The 19,149-nt window shown below is 36.0% G+C and overlaps 2 protein-coding genes across 2 annotated transcripts; one reads left to right on the forward strand and one right to left on the reverse strand.

Moving 5' to 3' along the window:
- Positions 1-3,304: 3,304 nt before the first annotated feature.
- LOC127968441 (acidic mammalian chitinase-like) lies at positions 3,305-6,639 on the forward strand. Its single transcript, XM_052569666.1, has 12 exons — positions 3,305-3,380; positions 3,469-3,511; positions 3,601-3,627; positions 3,755-3,959; positions 4,091-4,147; positions 4,231-4,396; positions 4,627-4,751; positions 4,867-4,990; positions 5,085-5,267; positions 5,354-5,470; positions 5,561-5,693; positions 6,075-6,639. Exons 2-12 carry the CDS (start codon positions 3,487-3,489, stop codon positions 6,326-6,328), a joined length of 1,416 nt encoding a protein of 471 aa, XP_052425626.1. The 5' UTR covers positions 3,305-3,380; positions 3,469-3,486; the 3' UTR covers positions 6,329-6,639.
- Positions 6,640-13,265: 6,626 nt separating this feature from the next.
- On the reverse strand, positions 13,266-16,066 carry LOC127968442 (acidic mammalian chitinase-like). The gene is made up of 11 exons (XM_052569667.1): positions 15,940-16,066; positions 15,829-15,855; positions 15,476-15,680; positions 15,255-15,311; positions 14,984-15,149; positions 14,761-14,885; positions 14,534-14,657; positions 14,256-14,438; positions 14,024-14,140; positions 13,808-13,940; positions 13,266-13,716 (listed from the first exon to the last, which is right to left on the reverse strand). The coding sequence occupies exons 1-11, from the start codon at positions 15,962-15,964 to the stop codon at positions 13,475-13,477; spliced, it is 1,404 nt and encodes a 467-aa protein (XP_052425627.1). The 5' UTR covers positions 15,965-16,066; the 3' UTR covers positions 13,266-13,474.
- Positions 16,067-19,149: the final 3,083 nt, after the last annotated feature.

Consider the following 19,149-nt stretch of genomic DNA (forward strand, 5'->3'; position numbering starts at 1 on the left):
ATAATACCAACTGATCAAATGAAATAAAGATAGTTACACACTCTATGTATTACTGCAGCAAGGATGCATTAAATATATGAAATGTTACAGCAAAGACATACATAATGTCACAAAAGATACTTCAAATGCAGTTTCTTTCTTTCTATTCATCAAAGAATCCTTAAGTTGTTAGTCAGCAAAAACCTTTCCACGCTGATAAGAAGAACCATATTAATTAATTACCAGTAATAATTGATTGCCAAATCAGCATATTAGAGTAATTTGTGAAGGATCGTTGTTAAGTCACGTTGGAGTACTTAATGTTCTTTCAGATAGTATTCATATTTCACAATATTACTGTTTTACTGTATCTGTAATCAAACAAATGAAGCCTTGGTGAGCACGAAAGACTTTCAAAAACATAAAATCCTAGCTAGAATTCTGAAGCTTCCTTCTTGGTTACATTTTAATAAAGCATGTACTGCCTTTTCAAACAAAACACTTAAAAGTAATCACAGACTGATATTACTGTTCTGCAACTGGCATTACAGAGACTAACAAAGCGTCACGGAGTATTACTGGTCTTGGTGCAAGTGACATATGCCTCGAAAAACACGATTTTAAAAGTGAATTAGCGTCTGTTAATTTTTTTTTTTTTTACCTCATCAGCAGCTCAAGCAGTGTTGGTTGCTTAGTAACAGACCTGAGAGTGAATTGTCCAACTTGATAATGCAATATAAGATTCCTATCTAGAGATAAGATACGATTTTGTAAGATAGGATAAAAAACCCAAATCCCGTTAAGACTTTAATAGGCCTATACATTTATGAAAATCCTTATTTAAGATGTCACATCTTAAATTCGATTAGATTAGATTAGATTCAACTTTATTGTCATTGCACATGTAAGGTACAGAGCAACGACATTTAGTTAGCATCTAACCATAAGGTCAATAAGCAAGTACAGAATATACAAGGTCATATTTTACAAATGTACAATAAATATACAAAGAAGGCAGTGTATGGACATCATTTAGAGATTTTAAATACTATCAGCATGATATAAAGATAGGTGTACTATGAACATACAATACAGATGGATTATGTAAAATTGTATGTACATTATAGGCAGAAATTATGAACATATGAACATCATTTACACCAGTGCAATGGACAGTAAAGTGGATAGAAAATATTTCAGTGTGCAAACGGATTACTCAGTATTCTGGATGAACAGACAGTAGTGCAAGTAATAACAAGTTAACAGTTTTTTGCTGGTTTGTAAATAGATGTATTGATGAAGAGGGGTGAGGAGTCTGTGTGTGGTGTGTGTGTGTGTGTGGGGGGGGGTGTTGGGGGGTGTCAGAGGGCAGAGTTATTAAGAAATTAAGACCTAAGATAAGAAACTTTCTGTAAAACGCCCCCAGAGGCTCTCAGACCCCAGGGGGCTAATAAACATATTTATAGCACACTTGACATAATACCAACTGATCAAATGAAATAAAGATAGTTACACACTCTATGTATGACTAGATTTATGAAATGGTAAATTTCACACATAGTAAAGCATTCTTATAAACTTGAAAAATAATGAAGGAAAGAAGTGCCATCATTAAACATGTCATATTATGTACACCACCCATCTACATACAGTATTTTCACTTAGAGTCTACCATCAACACCAATAAATATAATATACAGTAAACTGAGTATCCTTCTCAAGTATATAAGGTCTTGTTGTTTTGCTTGCCAGATTTACTTGAAGAGTAAAGTTATTAAATTAAAAATGAGCTGTTCTGACAATTGTGATAATGTTACGCGAGCAAATTAGGGACCTAGATTTTTTTATTCTTATATTACAGCTGAGCTGATAAACTACCTGTAGATATCTGGGACACTTGATTTGGCACGCGATTAGATCTTTTTTTATTTTATTTTTATTTGTGGTGTACACAAATAGATTCATAAAGAATATGCAGTTTATTTTTGAAGCTACATATTTATAGTACGTTTTTTATTTTTTATTTATTGAAATAAACTTAATTAGTAAACTTACACTACCATTTTCAAAGTCTCTTATATGCTCACCTGGGCTGCATTTATTTAATCAAACATATAAAACAGTTAAATTGTGAAACATTAGTTTTCATTTAAAAAGAATAACTGTTTTCTGTTTTAATATATTTTAAAATAAAATGTATTCCTGTGATGGAAAAGCTGATTTTTCAGATGCTATAACTCCAGTTCTTCGTGGGTTTTTTCATGAGTAGAATGTTCAAAAGAACAGTATTTATTTACATTTTTATAAATGTCCTAAGTGTCATTTTGCAGCATATTTTTATTGTCTTTGGTAATGTGCTTTCTTCCTTTTCACACTGATATCATCACCTGGCATGTATAGGTGATAAGATATGAGCAATACATCACTGATGTTCTCTTTTAACATCTCCACATTTTAGTTCTTATATTCTCTTTATTTATATATTTGATTTAATGATCAGATTGTACACAGTTTTATACATTCCTGAATGATGGCAAAATGAAGACAAATGTGACATTGCTAAAGTTAATCGATAAGTGCAACTTAACCATCTGTTTGATTTTGGTTTCCAAATCAGTAGGGGAATATTATGGTGATCCTGAAGCGATACGTTTGAAGGCACCATAGCACTTTATAATGTGGTTCTGATAGCGCAACAAAGTTATATAAGAAAATTATCTTTGTAGAGATAAATTACTTGCGTAAGACTCTTTAAAGAATATTGACCCCATAAATGTTTGGTTTCCTGAAAACTGTATCTAAACCTTTTATTCAGATATCAAATACAGCTATTTTTGATTAGTTACGATAACTATTAATAGAAATAGAAATAGGAATAGGATTACTATTAGTAGAAATAATTATGCTTAGCAATAGTTTCACAGTAAAACAAAGATACAGACAACTTTATACTTTTACTACAAGTCTCAGAGGACCAGATATTTAAATTTATATTTATCGTACATTGTCATTTCCTCTTGCACATATTACATGATAATTCTTTTACAATTACGTTTTTCAAATTTAAACACATAACTGATGTCGGCTGAATATATTTTTTAATATGTATAAGTTAATATAGATTTTTTTATATATATATCAGTGTAACAAACATATTGGCACATTGCACAGATTTTATTGTAGCAGGCCTAATTTTCCATCTTATCTATGATTTTAGCTTCAGGCAATTTGTGCTGATGCCAAAAAGTATATTTACAATTCAGTCCATAGTTTAGAAGAGATACCATATCTAACACCATCATAATAAATCATCCCAGATGGATTTGACAACCCCCAGTTGCTATAAAAACCATGGGTTCCTGATGATCCTTTGTACATTTTTCGAGCTAGAGGTACCCTAGGTATGTGCGATCATAATACATCTTAAAATCTTTATTTCTACTATTAGTATATATGTTATTAAAAAACCCTCTTGTTTTATTCTTACAGGGCAATTTAGAAGTAAACATGGGAAAGCTTACACTCATCGCAGGTAATGTGTATAAATAATAAGTGAAATACTAATGTGTTTTATTCATTCTTTTATGTTTGTCATTTACATGATATTATTGCATATTCTAGGTTTGGGCTTGGTGCTCTGCCATGTTGGTGAGTCATTGAGTATCTACTGCATCATATACTAATATCACATTCATTGTAACGAATTACTATTAACTTATATGTTCAAATCAGCAAGATGTCTTGTCTAAGAGCTTCTTTGTGTCTCCATATACAGCCTTCTCCATGGAAATGGGTTGCTACTTCACCAACTGGTCCCAGTACAGACCTGGAATTGGAAAATATACTCCTGCAAATGTCGACCCTTTCCTTTGCACACACCTCTTGTATGCTTTTGCAATGATCAACCATGCCAACGAGCTTGTCACCTACGAGTGGAACGATGAGACTCTTTACAAGGCCTTCAATGATCTCAAGAACATGTGTGTATTGGTTACTACATAAAGTTTAACACTTCAAATGCTCAGTTTCTCAAATCATGTATGATGTTTTGTCATACATGTTAACTAAATTAATATCACAAAATCCTAAAATATCTCCATTATCCTCACAGAAATCCCAGTCTTAAAACTCTCTTGGCTGTTGGTGGATGGAACTTTGGTTCAGCACAGTACGTATTCTGAAAAAAAATATTGAAGTTTAGATTTATGTTGTCAAAAGAAATGCAAGAACATCTAACACTGTCAATCCCAGGTTCTCCATCATGGTGTCCAATGCTGCAAACCGTCAGAAGTTCATTCAGTCCTCCATCAAGTTCCTGAGAACTTATGGATTTGACGGTATGGACCTGGACTGGGAATACCCTGGAGCAAGAGGAAGTCCACCTGAAGACAAACAAAGATTCACACAGCTGCTGAAGGTGGGTCTGATTCTAATACAGTGTCTTTTTAAGCAGATATTGTGGAGCACATTCCTTATTCAATCTCATTTTATGTCAAGTCTATTATCCTTGATATATATTGCTTTATACAATAACTTATACAATAGTTTATAGATTTAGGTTCAGTTCAGCGAAGACAGTAGTATTGTTATTCAGCTAAAGTCATTTCATTGTTTATAATTTTAGCTGTATTATGTTTTTCTTTATAGGAAATTATTGAGGCCTATGAGGCTGAGGGCAAAGCTACTGGCAGACCCAGACTGATGCTGACTGCTGCTGTAGCTGCTGGCAAAGGGACCATTGATGATGGATACGAGATTGCAGAGGTTGCCAAGTAAGTATAACGACACTGAATCATAATATTTACAAAATGGCAGAGCAATGAGGTGAAAATAAGCCACCAAGACCTCTCTTGATTTGTGTATTTTCTTCTTTTTTTTTTTTTCTAGGTACTTGGACTTCATCAATGTGATGACTTATGACTTCCATGGAACTTGGGAAAGATTCACAGGACACAACAGTCCCCTGTACCAAGGCTCAAAGGATGAGGGAGACCTGGTCTACTTTAATACTGTGAGAATTGATTTACTGTAACATCATTTATCATGCTGTATTCAAACCTCCCAAAGGAATCATTCTTAAAATGACTACTCTCTTGCTCATTCAGGACTTTGCTATGCGCTATTGGAGGGACAACGGCACCCCTGTGGAGAAACTCAGAATGGGTTTTGCAACATACGGTCGCACTTTCCGTCTGACATCTTCAGATACTTCCGTTGGAGCCCCAGCTAGTGGACCTGCTTCAGCTGGAAGCTACACTCGCGAGGCTGGATTCTGGTCTTACTATGAGGTGGGAGCTTTGGAAAAGTCATTTTGTCCAAAATGGAAAGTAAAATGAATGGCATAATTAAAACAATTCTTTCAATATTTGTATAGATCTGTGGATTCCTAGAGGGAACAACAATCCAGTGGATTGAGGATCAGAAGGTGCCCTATGCCACTAAGAATAATGAATGGGTTGGATTTGATACAAAGGAGAGCTTTGAAACTAAGGTACTTTTGAGATTTGAGTATTGATTTACTGGAGTTGGGTTGGAATGTCAGTATTTGTCAGCATCTGACTATATTCCTTTCAATTTATAGGTCCGTTATCTGAAAGACAAGAAATTTGGAGGAGCCTTCGTCTGGGCGCTTGATCTGGATGACTTTGCTGGACAGTTCTGTAATCAAGGAAACCATCCTCTCATGGGCCATCTGCATAATCTTCTGGATATCGGTAAGTCTTTCCTAATTATTAGGTGGCGCTAATAATTAAGATTCAAAATGGCAGACAAGTAGGCCTATTATGACTGACTATGGTAAAATTGTCAACACTATACTGTGAGTCAAGGAATATTTATAGACCAGGCTTAATGTTTGGAAAGTTATAAGCATTGTTTATATTTTTTGGATCAGTAGGTGTAAGTGCCAGTTTGTAAAATTTAAATTAAATTTAGTTACAATTATAGCGTTACATTTTATAATCAAAAGAAAAGCTAAAAAGCTTCCTAGCTAATGCTGACATGCCTTTAATTTTATCAGAATTGCCACCTCTCCCTCCTTACCACCACCATCAAACCCACTCTAAAACTAATGCTTATTAAAATGCTTTTTCCAGTAGTACCTCCGAAGCCTTCTACCACCACCCCTAAACCTGGCCAAAGCACAACACCCACCACCACTACCACCACCACCACCACTCATGCTCCAGGACCAGGATTCTGTAATGGAAAGCCTGATGGACTCTATCCTCACCCTGAAGACCCCAACAAATTTTATAACTGTGCAGGAGGCAACACTTACATAGATAAGTGTGGTCCAGGCACTGTGTTTGATGACAGCTGTAAGTGCTGTGGCTGGCCCAAACACTAAGGGATCACTAATGTGAAAAGGTTGAAACAGGACACTGCAAATTTTTTAAGAACCCAAGAAGAATCAGAACTAAACATGTTTGACTACAACTATTTCACATAAGTGTGAACTGAACATAATTAATGTGCTTTGTTTTTCCATTTGAATGTATTTTGAAAGTGTTTTAACTCCCCTGTAAATCTATTCATGTGATTGCTTGATAGTACAACTGCTATGCATCATTTATAAAAAAAAAAAAAAAAGAAAGAAATGTATAGAACAAGATTAAAAAAACTCATCCTCATGTTAATAAACAACATGCAGCCATCATTAAAATTGTTCTGGTTATGTTTGATTACATCGTCTTGCATTTGATAAAAAATTCATGGTGTGTTCAATAACAAACATATATATTTTTTTTTAATAAGATAAAAACAAAAACAGAACAATACATTTCAAGCAAAACATATTTAGTCACTATAACTGACTCACTGACGATTTTTATATTAGAGAATTAAAATGACAAATCTTGGTTAATTCATGACTGTTCATAAAACCAAATTATCTCTAAGTTTTTTTTTCCTTTCTGTTGAATATTTGTATTTATAACCAACTGGCAGGTATTTTGGTAAGATTAATAATGCATGATTAGATTGCCACAGGAGTAAGTTCATGTTTGAAGTCAAGTAAATTAAGTGATATCACAAACTAAAAATAGAATGTGTGAGATATCGATGTCCTTATACCTTTCTGGACCTTGAACGTGTCAGATGTGTTGTTGTCTATGCAAGGTCAGAAAGCTCTCGGATATCATCAAAACTATTGGTAATACTTTACAATAACGTTCATTAATAAATCATTAAAGGAATAACTTACTGTACTTTGCAGTCTATGGGACAGTCACAAGCCTCCTGGTTTTCATTCAAAATATCTTAAATTGTGTTCTGAAGTTAAACTAAGCTTTTATGGGTTTGGAACGACATACGGGAAGTGATTAATGACAAAATTTTCATTTTGGGGTGGAGTATGACTTTAACACACATTATATAATGTTTAACTAATCATTACTTAATAAATATTAACATATCTAGAAACATGAGCTAATGTGCTTATGTTAACTAATGAACTTCTTAAACATCACCAAATGATTACCAGATCATTATTTCATGTAAATCGAAATGCTTCCAAATGTCATTAAACTTTCAAATCATATGATCATGCATTAAAAAAAAAAACACAGCAACAACTTCAAATGATTTTGACGGATTTACAAATGGTTTGGTTTCTTAAAATCGTGTATAATTGTAAAGGGGAATCTTGTACCTCTTTTTATTGGAAATAAATGTCACTTTTATAATAGTTTAAAAATAGAGACTTTTGTGTAATTATTCCATATTTTTTGTAGTCATTCTGTATCAGAACCCCAGACATACAATCCAAATAGTCTACAAGAAACTTCAGAGTGTTACCTTTCATTTGAGACCAGGATTATGCTTCTACACCAAGAGGCTGCTGCACAGTAAGCATTTTATTGTCAGTATACATTTTGGGTAACCATAAGTCCTATGGGGAGTTTCCATAGGGCATTTTACAAAATGCATGAGCATACCTTGGCAAATAAATGGTCTAAAGTACTCCTATTTCATTCTATATTGATCTGCTTTTGCACACAGCTTCACAAGACCTGATGCTTGGGCTCAGTTTTGTTTCAAAACAGTCATGTCACTTTCAAAAAAGTCATCAAGTGACCTAGAGGCTGAAATGTGGTAAGTTGAGATGCTGGTATTCCGGCAGAAAGTAAAAAACAATATTCTAGCCTCTTTAACTCTGTGCCAGTACTTCACACAATTATTATTTCCTAAGAAACTACAGGGTCTCAGCTTTCTAAAGAGGTCAGGCATTTGATGGTAGGCAAAAATATCTGGGAACAGTGATCTCTGAAGTAGGCACAGTGCAATGTCGAGGGGAAAAGCCTAGGAAATGGCATGTAATAATTCAAATTATTTTATTATAATAGTACTATTCATATTATAAAAGTTATATATATATATATATATATATATATATATATATATTATAAAGTGATTGGTAGAAAATTGAGCAAATTATGATTATTTAAAAAGTAAATGCACCATTAAAACACAATGTTACAAGTGAACAAGCTGACTGTCACAAGATGGCCACCAAGTGCGGACGTTGCCCTCCATTGGCCAGAAGCGCAGACAAAACATCTAGCCTTTATTATGTATAGCTATGGCTAGCACGGCAAAAATGTGTTGACATTTGATTTCAAATCTACACACTTGCTCACCTTTACAAATGACTGAATTTAGCACACAAAATTACACAGAAGTGGCAAATGTGACCTCACTTTTAAACTCTGTATTTCACTCTGTTTTTGAAAAAATAAAAAAAATAAATGGTGCTAGCAATGCTCTTTATTTATTATTTGTAAAGCAGTGGTAGATTATTAAAAGGTTTGCTGAAACTACTGCTTTGGAGCCACTGGTGCAGACCAGGTAGCTTACAATCTAAATTTTCTAACATTATATCAAATAAGTGATCACAGGAAATGAACCGATCAGAAGATGAACCATTTTAAGGTAAGCACTGCAGTAAAACTTACTCTAAATCATTAGTTCATAACAAATCAAGCATTCTTTAGTTAATATTTTAGCATTATTGTGATCTTTTATTAGGCAGAAGACTCTCTACCATTGCAGTCCCACATGACCAGGAAGGTCCCTAATATCAACTCACAGGTGGGTTCACTTCTGTAGGAAGGAGAAAGATCATCACATAGTAGTTTCTTGCATGTGTCTTAGTGTGTTTTTGTCTCCAACAGTTACCCCTTCACTGCAGACAAGCTGAAGGCTAAATCCTCAACTGGAGTCTTTCTGTCTATGGATCTCATCATTTTTGGACAGAAAGTCTTAATATAGTGTTGAAACCCGGGATCTCCACTTAAGCACTGAGTTGACACGTATACAGACCAGGGAATATTCTGATATTGTCGATCAAGTACTGAGTCCAGTCTCCAGTCCTAACCCTAACCCTAACCCAGTCTGCGGAGAAGTACATTTATTCCTAGAGGTGGACAAAAACAATGTGTTGGCTTTTAAAAGGCTATTTTGATAATGACTTTCACTCCTATGCTGTGGAAAATATGGAAAAATTGAAATGATTATGAAGGTGGGGTTATGCGTCATGTTACCTGATGAGATGAAAAGAACCTTTGTCCTGTGTTGTACATTTCCTTTTGACTGGTTAAAATTGTATACATATATCTATGAATGTAATTGTTGATATTTCATTATAATAATTATTTTGACAATAAGCTAAACAACCAATGATTTTTCCATCAACATTATTTAGAATTTTATTTATGTTTTTTAACATAATGTTTGTAGTAAAAGGAAAGCACATAATGTCTTTAATTATACACACTTTTACACATCTTTGTTCAAGCCTTTCTGACAGATTTACTGTGTTAAAATCATCAATACAATGAATGAGTAAAAATTAACACAAAAAACATCCCAGGACTCATTAATGTGTTAAAGTTCTACACAGGTTGTGTCATGTTTAACACATCTTTTCTAAGAGTGTAGGCACTTCACAAACTATTCATGTTAATATATACATTAGCTTATAATCAGTCTGTAAAGGTCATATATTTTGTCTTAGTTTGTTGAGTTGACCTCTACTATTTGCATATCTTTATTCATTTATTAATAATTGCAGTACCCAATCTAATTTGGAAACTATTAATCAATTCAATTGAAAAGGTGTATAGGAATTTACTAATAATTAATACCTTTACCATTTGAGTTGTCATTTTGATGGCAAAAGTGTCCCAAATGACCAGAATGAACCGTAACCCTATTTTCACATAATTTTTTATCAATTGTTAATGTGTTTGCAGTGTTCATTATTTGTAAATGTTTATAAACATTTACTATGTTTAATGTGTTTTTTGTTGTTGTTGTTTTTTTAATCTTTATTGTCACTGGACTTACATCTATTTTACCAATGTTTGTGTAATTAGCTAAATGCTTAGTAAGACATATCACACATTGTAATTTGGGTGCAAAACATGTTTTTATCATCTCAACACTTATATCTGTATACTATTGTGTATTATTACACAGAATATTCCTCGAGTCCTACATCATCAGGAGTCCTACATCAAAAATACATTTTCAAGAAAATACTTCATTTATCGAAACAATGCAATATAAACAGATTGGATTGTGTTCCCTTATAGTAATCAAATTGATTCCTGTTGTTGACACCTTACCCAACCTTAAACCTACCCAAACACAAAACCTGTCCCTAACCCTACCTGTATCACACCTTAACAGCAGAAAAGGTGTTGTGCATTAATTGTATAACATCTGTAAAAATAAATTGTAGATTTTCAAGATGTGCATGATCATATGAATTAGAAGTTTAATGACACTTTAAGCATTTGAATTTAAATGAAATGTTAATTATTGCATAATGTTTAATACATTTATTAGTAAACATTAACAAGCACATTATTTAAAATTTCTAGATATGTGAATATATAGGAACTAATGATCCGTTAAGCATTACATACTGTTTGTTATTATAAAGTGTTACCAAAATATCTCCAATAGACTGCTGATATGCTAAATATCATAAAGGCTTTAAGTCATAAACTCACTTTGCTAAATGGGCCAAGTGGTATAGCTTAGTCTTACAAATTTGACGTAATAAGCAACCTAGTGAGATTAATTTATTGCCTTTTACATCTTCAGTTTCTGTCCTGTTTATGTTGAAACATACTATTTATCTGGTATCCAAGACCTTTGATTAAATACCTTGATAATGTGTTACTTTTATTGTCCATACATTGTGTACTGCCTTCCTTGTATCAGCCGATCCCCTAAAATACCCATTGTTCATTTATATTGAAGCCTGTATATATTATCGCTGAGTATGGATATTACAGCCATATGCATTTGACCTTCAAGTCCTAAAATGTACACTAGTACACAAGTTTTCATCATGAAGCAATAATTTAGTTAATTTTAATCTAAAGCAGAAAATTGATGTAATGAGTTAAGGTTTCTAACTAGTTTATTAGACATATTAGTGTAGTATAAAATATCTAAAATAATTGAACGATGCTGGCATCCATATAAAGTCATTTAATTACAATAAATTAATCCCCAAATGTATAGTTAGACTATTCTTCAGAATTTTTTTTTTTTTTACAACTGTTTTGTTCATTTAAATTTAGATTTCACAACGCATATAATTTTAAATCAGCTTCACAGAAAAAGCATGTTTCAGTGTTATATTAATGCAGTATTCTCTTATCAGGCAGTGATGCGTTGCTAGTTTCAAAGTCATGTCCTAATGGTATATAGTTAGTTATGAGATAATACAAGTTATATGGTTAGTAACGTCATGTAGCATATACATTTACATAGAAACAGAAAAACAAAAAAGGGGTAAGGAGATTTGTAAATGGTTTTCAAGCATTTTTTTTTTTTACTAGACTTTGATGTCCTTGGTACCATTTCTTTACTATTTCTTACTTAATATATTGTATGTGTGCATGTCTGTAACCTGTTAGTGGGTAGGATATATTAAGCAACATTTTGTCCTCAATGTTGATATGTTAGAATCAGGAAAAACAAGGGTCAATTTGTGATGACTAGATGACTGGATCAGAGCATCTCCAAAACTGCAGCTCTCATATGGTGTTCCCATTCTGCAGTGGTCAGTATCTATCAAAAGTGGTACAAGTTAGGTACAGTGGTGAACTGGCGACAGGGTCAAGGGCAGCCAAGGCTTATTGGTGCATGTGGGGAGTGAAGGCTGGGTGGCCCATGTGGTCCGTTCCAACAGACAAGCTACTATAGCTCAGGTTGCTCAAGAAGTTAATGCTGATTCTGATGGAAAAGTGTCAGAATACAGTTTGTTGCATATGGGGCTACATAGCCCCAGACCAGTCAGGGTGCCCATGCTGACCCCTGTCCACTGCCAAAAGTGCCAACAGTGGGCATGTGAGCATCAGAACTGGACCACAGAGCAATGAAAGAAGGTGGCCTGGTCTGATGAATCACATTTTCTTTTACACCTGGGGAACACATGGCACCAGGATGCAATATGGGAAGGCAGTGTGATACATTGAGCAATTTTCTGCTGGGAAACTTTGGGTCCTGCCATCCATGTGGATGTTACTTTGACACCTACCTCCTATTTAAGCATTGTTGCAGACCGTGTACACCCTTTCATGTAAACAATATTCCCTGGTGTCTGTGGCCTCATTTAGCAGGATAATGCGCCCTGCCGCAAAACCAAAAATGGTTCAGGAATGGTTTGAGCACAACAATGAGTTTAAAGTGTTGACTTGGCCTCCAAATTCCCCAGTTTATGGGACTTAGAGGATCTGCTACTAACATCATGGAGCCAGATACCACAGCACAACTTAAGGGGTCTAGTGGAAAACCCGTATTTATCTCTGGGGTATATTTTAAGCAATAGCCAAAAATACAGGTCAAAATTATAGATTTTTCTTTTATGCCCAAAATCATTAAGATATGAAGTAAAGATCATGTTCCTACCATAATAAATATATCAAAACTTAATGTATGATTAGTAATATGCATTGCTAATAACTTTAAAAGGCAATTTTCTCAATCTTTAGACTTTTTTGCTCCCTCAGATTCCAGATTTTCAAATAGTTGTATCTCGGCCAAATATTGTCCAATGCTAATAAACCATAAATCATTGGAGAGCTTATTCATTCAGAAAAAAATGACACTTAAGACTGATTTTGTGGTCAAAGGTCACATTTATGTATTTTTTATTTGCTGTTTTGCTGTTTCTTGAATGAGATTTTGAGATATGATTGTGAAGTGGTGTATTTGCATTAAAAAAAACAAACAAACAAACAAAAAAAAAACCACAGAAGTCTACCTTGATGACAAGTAAGTTTATTAATTTCTTCAAAAAAATGACCGAGAAACAGTGAGTCATTTAAGAATAGTTACTTACACTAACAAACTGCACACAGATGGAATGGAGATTTAGACATAATATTTTCAGTTTATAAACATGAAAAAAAATTATGTTCTGTGTCATTTTTGCGCTTTCACTATTTGCAGATGTTTTTTTGAAGGTGATCCCTTAGGGCCAAACACAGCACTTACATGTGTCATCAAACACGGTGCCTATGGCACAATGGTCCAAGAAGGTATTGCCTCCTGCACAGTTATAATATTTGTTGGGGTCTTCAGGGTGAGGATAGAGTCCATCTGGCTTTCCATTACAGAATCCTGGTCCTGGAGCATGAGTGGTGGTGGTAGTGGTGGTGGGCGTTGTGGTTTGGCCAGGTTTGAGGGTGGTAGTAGAAGGCCTCGGAGGTACTTCTGGAAAAAGCATTTTAATAAGCATTAGTTTTATTTATTTTTTAATTCAAATACAGCCAGTGGTGCAAGGAAAGCTTGTGAAAATGTGTACCGATATCCAGAAGATTGCGCAGATGGCCCATGAGAGGATGGTTCCCCTGATTACAGAACTGTCCAGCAAAGTCATCCAGATCAAGCGCCCAGACGAAGGCTCCACCAAAATTCTTGTCTTTCAGATAACGGACCTATAAATTGAGAGAAGAGCTGCTAGTCAGTTTCTGACAAATGTTGACAATGAAACCCAACTCCAGTAAAATCTCAAAAGCACCTTAGTTTCAAAGCTCTCTTTTGTATCAAATCCAACCCATTCACCATTCTTAGTGGCATAGGGCACCTTCTGATCTTCAATCCACTGGAGTGTTGTTCCCTCTAGGAATCCACAGACCTATACAGATATTGGTGTATTGTTTGACAGTAGTAGATATTGGGAATATTCAAAAGATACTTTTAAAGAATATGTTCAATTATTTTGGACAAAATGACTTTTCCAAAGCTCCCACCTCATAGTAAGACCAGAATCCAGCCTCGCGAGTGTAGCTTCCAGCTGAAGCAGGTCCACTAGCTGGGGCTCCAACGGAAGTATCTGAAGATGTCAGACGGAAAGTGCGACCGTATGTTGCAAAACCCATTCTGAGTTTCTCCACAGGGGTGCCGTTGTCCCTCCAATATCGCATAGCAAAGTCCTTAATGAGCAAGAGAGTAGTCATTTTAAAAAATTATTCCTTTGGGAGGTTTGAATACAGCATGATAAATGATGTTACAGTAAATCAATTCTCACAGTATTAAAGTAGACCAGGTCTCCCTCATCCTTTGAGCCTTGATACAGGGGACTATTGTGACCTGTGAATCTTTCCCAAGTTCCATGGAAGTCATAAGTCATCACATTGATGAAGTCCAGGTATCTGGAAAAAAAAAGATTATACAAATCAAGAGGGGTCTCTCTACTCTGATTCAGTATCCTATGACCCTAGACCAAAAGGTTGGGAAAATGGATCAGTAGATTACTTGGCAATTTTAGCAATCTCGTATCCTTCATCAATGGTCCCTTTGCCAGCAGATACAGCAGCGGTCAGCATCAGTTGAGGTCTGCCAGTAGCCTTGGCTTCAGCTGCATAGGCCGCAACAAGTTCCTTCAAAGAGAAACATGGATAAATAAATAAAAAAATGAAAGGAGCAAAAGTTCTCCACAATATCTGCCTAAAAGACATATCATTACAATCAGACCCACCTTGCACAGCTGTGTGAATCTTTGTTTGTCTTCAGGTGGACTTCCTCTTGCTCCAGGGTATTCCCAGTCCAGGTCCAGACCATCGAATCCATGAGTTCTCAGGAACTTGATGGTGGACTGGATGAATGTTTGACGGTTTGCAGCAGTGGACACCATGATGGAGAACCTGAGATGAATTTTGGAAAAATCTTGAAATCTAGGTGTTTCAGCATTTCAATTGATCATCAATCTAATGTGATAATGGAAAAAAAAAAATCGTAAGAAAACTTACTGTGTTGAACCAAAGTTCCATCCACCAACAGCCAGAAGAGTCTTAAGAGTGGGATTTCTGTGTGGTTAATATAGTTAATTTAAGATATTTTAATAATATAGACAATACATATTTAGATTTTATTTTATCATGTCTAAATACATTGACACTTCTTATTTGCTATTTATTTTTGCTATTGTATTTTGACATATTTTTACATAGTATTTTTTTCTAATACACACATGTTCTTGAGGTTATTGAATGCAGAGTAGAAAACATCGTCGTTCCATTCATAGGTGACAAGCTCGTTCTTTTGGTTGATGATTGAAAAAGCATAGATTAGGTGTGTACAAAGGAAAGGGTCAACATTTGCAGGAGTATATTTTCCAATTCCAGGTCTGTACTGGGACCAGTTGGTGAAGTAGCAGCCCATTTCCATGGAGAAGGCTGGATATGGATACACAAAGAAGCTCTTAGACAAGACATTTTCAAACTAAAATGCACCCCTTAAACTGATCTGTCTCATTTCAAAATTTCAATCATATATAGATATTTTATTTAAAATATGTGATGTGATAAATACTCAGTGACTCACCGACATGGCAGAGCACCAAGCCCAATCCTAGAATATGCAATGACATCATGTAAATGACAAACATAAAATAATTCACTAGCATATTTTGGATTGCACTTTATTATTTCTTACCTGCTGTAAGTGTAAGTCTACCCATTTTCTGACAATTTTCTATAAAAAAAAAAAATTCAAAAGTAGTTTCCTAAATAAGCGAAGAAGAGATAAATATTTTAAGCTGAATTCTTAATATAGAAATTACCTGATGGTTATTAACCTGGGGTTTGTCAAGAAAAATGAGAGGATGAACATCCAAACTCCTGGGTTTTTTATAGGAGTTGGCTGTTATCTATTCCATCCTAATATGGGAGGATTTATTAGGAAGGTCTAAGATATGCTATCTCCAGTAAACTATGGACTGAACGGTGCCCAGGAGCTGACATGGTCGGTTCACTTAGTTTTGTTGTGGCCACGACATAATAACTTGTGGGAACGTGATAATATGTCATGTCCACGAGATACTAATTTGTGGGAACATCATCTTAACTCGTGGGAACGTGATATTATGTGATGGCCATGAGATCATTTTGTCGAGGTGACATCCTTCTGTCATGGCCTCGAGATGCTATGTTGAGGGAACAGACATGGATTTCTCATGGCCACGACTTCTTATGTTAAGGGAACAACATATTTTTCTCATAGCCACAAGTTTCATGCATAAATAAACCTGTGTGACCATAGCAGACTGTTGATTGTCGTTTCTCCCTCTGTGTCCATATTTGGTTGTTCCTGTTCTAATTATTAGTTAATCACCTCATTGTGCTCACCTGTCTTACCTTTCATATATGCCTTATATTAGTTCCTGTCTCTTGTGTTCTAGTTTGTTGGTTATTATGAATGTCTATGTGTACGTGTTGTGCTGCCTTCGCTCTGTGGATTATCCTTTTTGTGGATCAAGATTTGTATTCTCATCTTTGTCTTCATTCATTCCCTCATGCACCAAACTGTCTAAGTAGCGACACCCCTCCTCTCCTTTTTATTTCTGTTTATTTCTTTTCCCAGTTTTTATTTGTGCACTTATAGATAATTTAAAGGATCTCCTTCCCCTCTCAACATGTTCATCAACCTGATGTCCTCTTCCTACTGCTGGAGTAGAAGGAAATGCCTCTTGAAGTCCACTCTATGAGCTTCACTGAGAACGCGAATCACTCCAGCAACCCAGACAACTGGGTGCTGCCTCTGCACATTCTTCCTTGTGAGCCTCAATGAGGAGCGTGGCTGCCCTGAAATGGACCTTTGGACTCGTTTGCCGCCTTTGTGGAGTGGGTGCTGATGAGCAAACAATTCACTATCAACCATTGACCCCGCAGAGGAAAATCTCACCAGTCCCACTCCAGACCCAGAGCCCAGCAAACAATCACCCTGCTGTGTGGAGCCTAAGCCAAAGCCCGCCGTGACCGTCGAGCCATTGCCAAAGAGGACAAAAAAGCTGAGGACTGCCTCAGAGCTCAAGTCTGACCTGGTGCGAGAGCTGGCAAATGAGTGTGCGCAGAAGGATGATGCAAGGGAATATGAGGTTTTGGAAGAAAGCCATGCCCCCTGCACCACTGCTGAGGTTGAGCTGCTGCTGGACTCAGTGGAACCTATGGACAACTTGGATTTTTGTGGATATGCCCGATCTTCTCCCACCATCCTATGAACACTCTACTAATCCTATTGCAACTATGGAGGTCTTTCTCCCTTCTGCCGAACCAAACCCTCACAAATCCCCTGCATCTGCCTCAGTCGCCGACGCCATCTGCTTCGAAAAATTTGTTGTTCCCTCAAAGTAGCATCTTGAGGCCACGACATGTCGTTACCTTGAAAAAATGATCTCTTGGCCATGACATAATATCACATTCCCACAAGTTAATATAAGGTTCCCACATTACCCACATTACAATATCACATTACCTATTTCCACACACCTATTTCCCTAAATTATAAACACTATTCCCCTATTCCCCGCTAATCCAATGTAGAAACAGAAAATATTTATTAAGCCAAACGTTACTGTTGTATACATGAGCATCCTGGTCCTGGTCCAGGAGGGGGTGCAGTCCCCAGTGCTAAGCTTCATCTCTTCTCCGAGCTGGGTCTGGCCACAGTACTTCTTCCACATCACAAGATACGTTTTCTCTTGCCAAACATCGAGGGAAATATCTCCGAGCATGGCGTATCCAACCTTGGAAAGAGGCCACCTCTATGTCCTCACATGTGTCCTCCATTGCCTGGAGAAGTGGTATGCTGGCAAAGGGTTGGCGATCATACACTTTCCAGCACCAGGCTGAGAAGAATTCTAATCTCTGAAGGTTTGAATTATGGATGCCACTGTAAATCGACTCAAATTAGGCTGGACTCTCAGTCCAGCCTCTCTCATGGTCAAACTGTGGTTGATTACATGATCAACAAGTGTTGCCTTAATCTCATCAGAGATGGCTCTCCTTCCTTCTCTTATTTGCCCTCGTCCTCTTCTTCCTCTTCTTCTTCCTCTCCCCCTTCCCCTTCCCCTTCCTCCTCCTCCTATTGGTATTTGTCCTCATTGTCCCCTGCCTCTTCCTCTTATTCCTCTTGTTCTCTGTTCATTGTTAGCATCCATTGTTCAAAACGGGTAATCTGACCTTTGAACTATTTATAGGCCTATCTATACTACTGTAAAGTAAAGCAGTGATTGGTTAGTGATGAGTTAAGCAATTAGTGTTTGCACATGTGAGGAGAGTGTCTGTGTGACCTGGTGAATAAGTGTAGCATTTTGATTGGTTGTGTTTGGAAAAGGAAAGCAAGTCACTTCCTGATAGATCTTTGTGTTTTAGGTAGAGAACTGTGTGTAGTGTTTTGAAAAAAGTCAAGTCAAATCACCTTTATTTATATAGCGCTTTAAACAAAATACATTGCGTCAAAGCAACTGAACAACATTCATTAGGAAAACAGTGTGTCAATAATGCAAAATGATAGTTAAAGGCAGTTCATCACTGAATTCAGTGATGTCATCTATGTTCAGTTAAATAGTGTCTGTGCATTTATTTGCGATCAAGTCAATGATATTGCTGTAGATGAAGTGACCCCAACTAAGCAAGCCAGAGGCGACAGCGGCAAGGAACCGAAACTCCATCTGTGACAGAATGGAGAAAAAAACCTTGGGAGAAACCAGGCTCAGTTGGGAGGCTAGTTCTCTTCTGACCAGACGAAACCAGAAGTTCAATTACAGGCTGCAGCAAAGTCAGATTGTGCAGAAGAATCATCTGTTTCACGTGGTCTTGTCCTGGTGGTCCTCTGAAAATTGTTTTATTCAATTGAAAACTGAGC

The sequence above is a fragment of the Carassius gibelio genome, chromosome B11 (genome assembly GCF_023724105.1).
Source record: "Carassius gibelio isolate Cgi1373 ecotype wild population from Czech Republic chromosome B11, carGib1.2-hapl.c, whole genome shotgun sequence".
Lineage (NCBI taxonomy): Eukaryota > Metazoa > Chordata > Actinopteri > Cypriniformes > Cyprinidae > Carassius > Carassius gibelio.

Excerpts from the sequence above, each read along its gene's own strand:
- LOC127968442 (XM_052569667.1), bottom strand. The coding sequence starts at position 15,964 with ATGGGTAGACTTACACTTACAGCAG. Across the intron at positions 14,141-14,255 it reads GATTCTGGTCTTACTATGAG|GTCTGTGGATTCCTAGAGGG; the intron begins GTGGGAGCTTTG and ends ATATCTGTATAG. Across the intron at positions 13,717-13,807 it reads GCGCAATCTTCTGGATATCG|AAGTACCTCCGAGGCCTTCT; the intron begins GTACACATTTTC and ends TGCTTTTTCCAG.
- LOC127968441 (XM_052569666.1), top strand. The coding sequence starts at position 3,487 with ATGGGAAAGCTTACACTCATCGCAG. Across the intron at positions 4,991-5,084 it reads ACCTGGTCTACTTTAATACT|GACTTTGCTATGCGCTATTG; the intron begins GTGAGAATTGAT and ends TTGCTCATTCAG. Across the intron at positions 5,694-6,074 it reads GCATAATCTTCTGGATATCG|TAGTACCTCCGAAGCCTTCT; the intron begins GTAAGTCTTTCC and ends TGCTTTTTCCAG.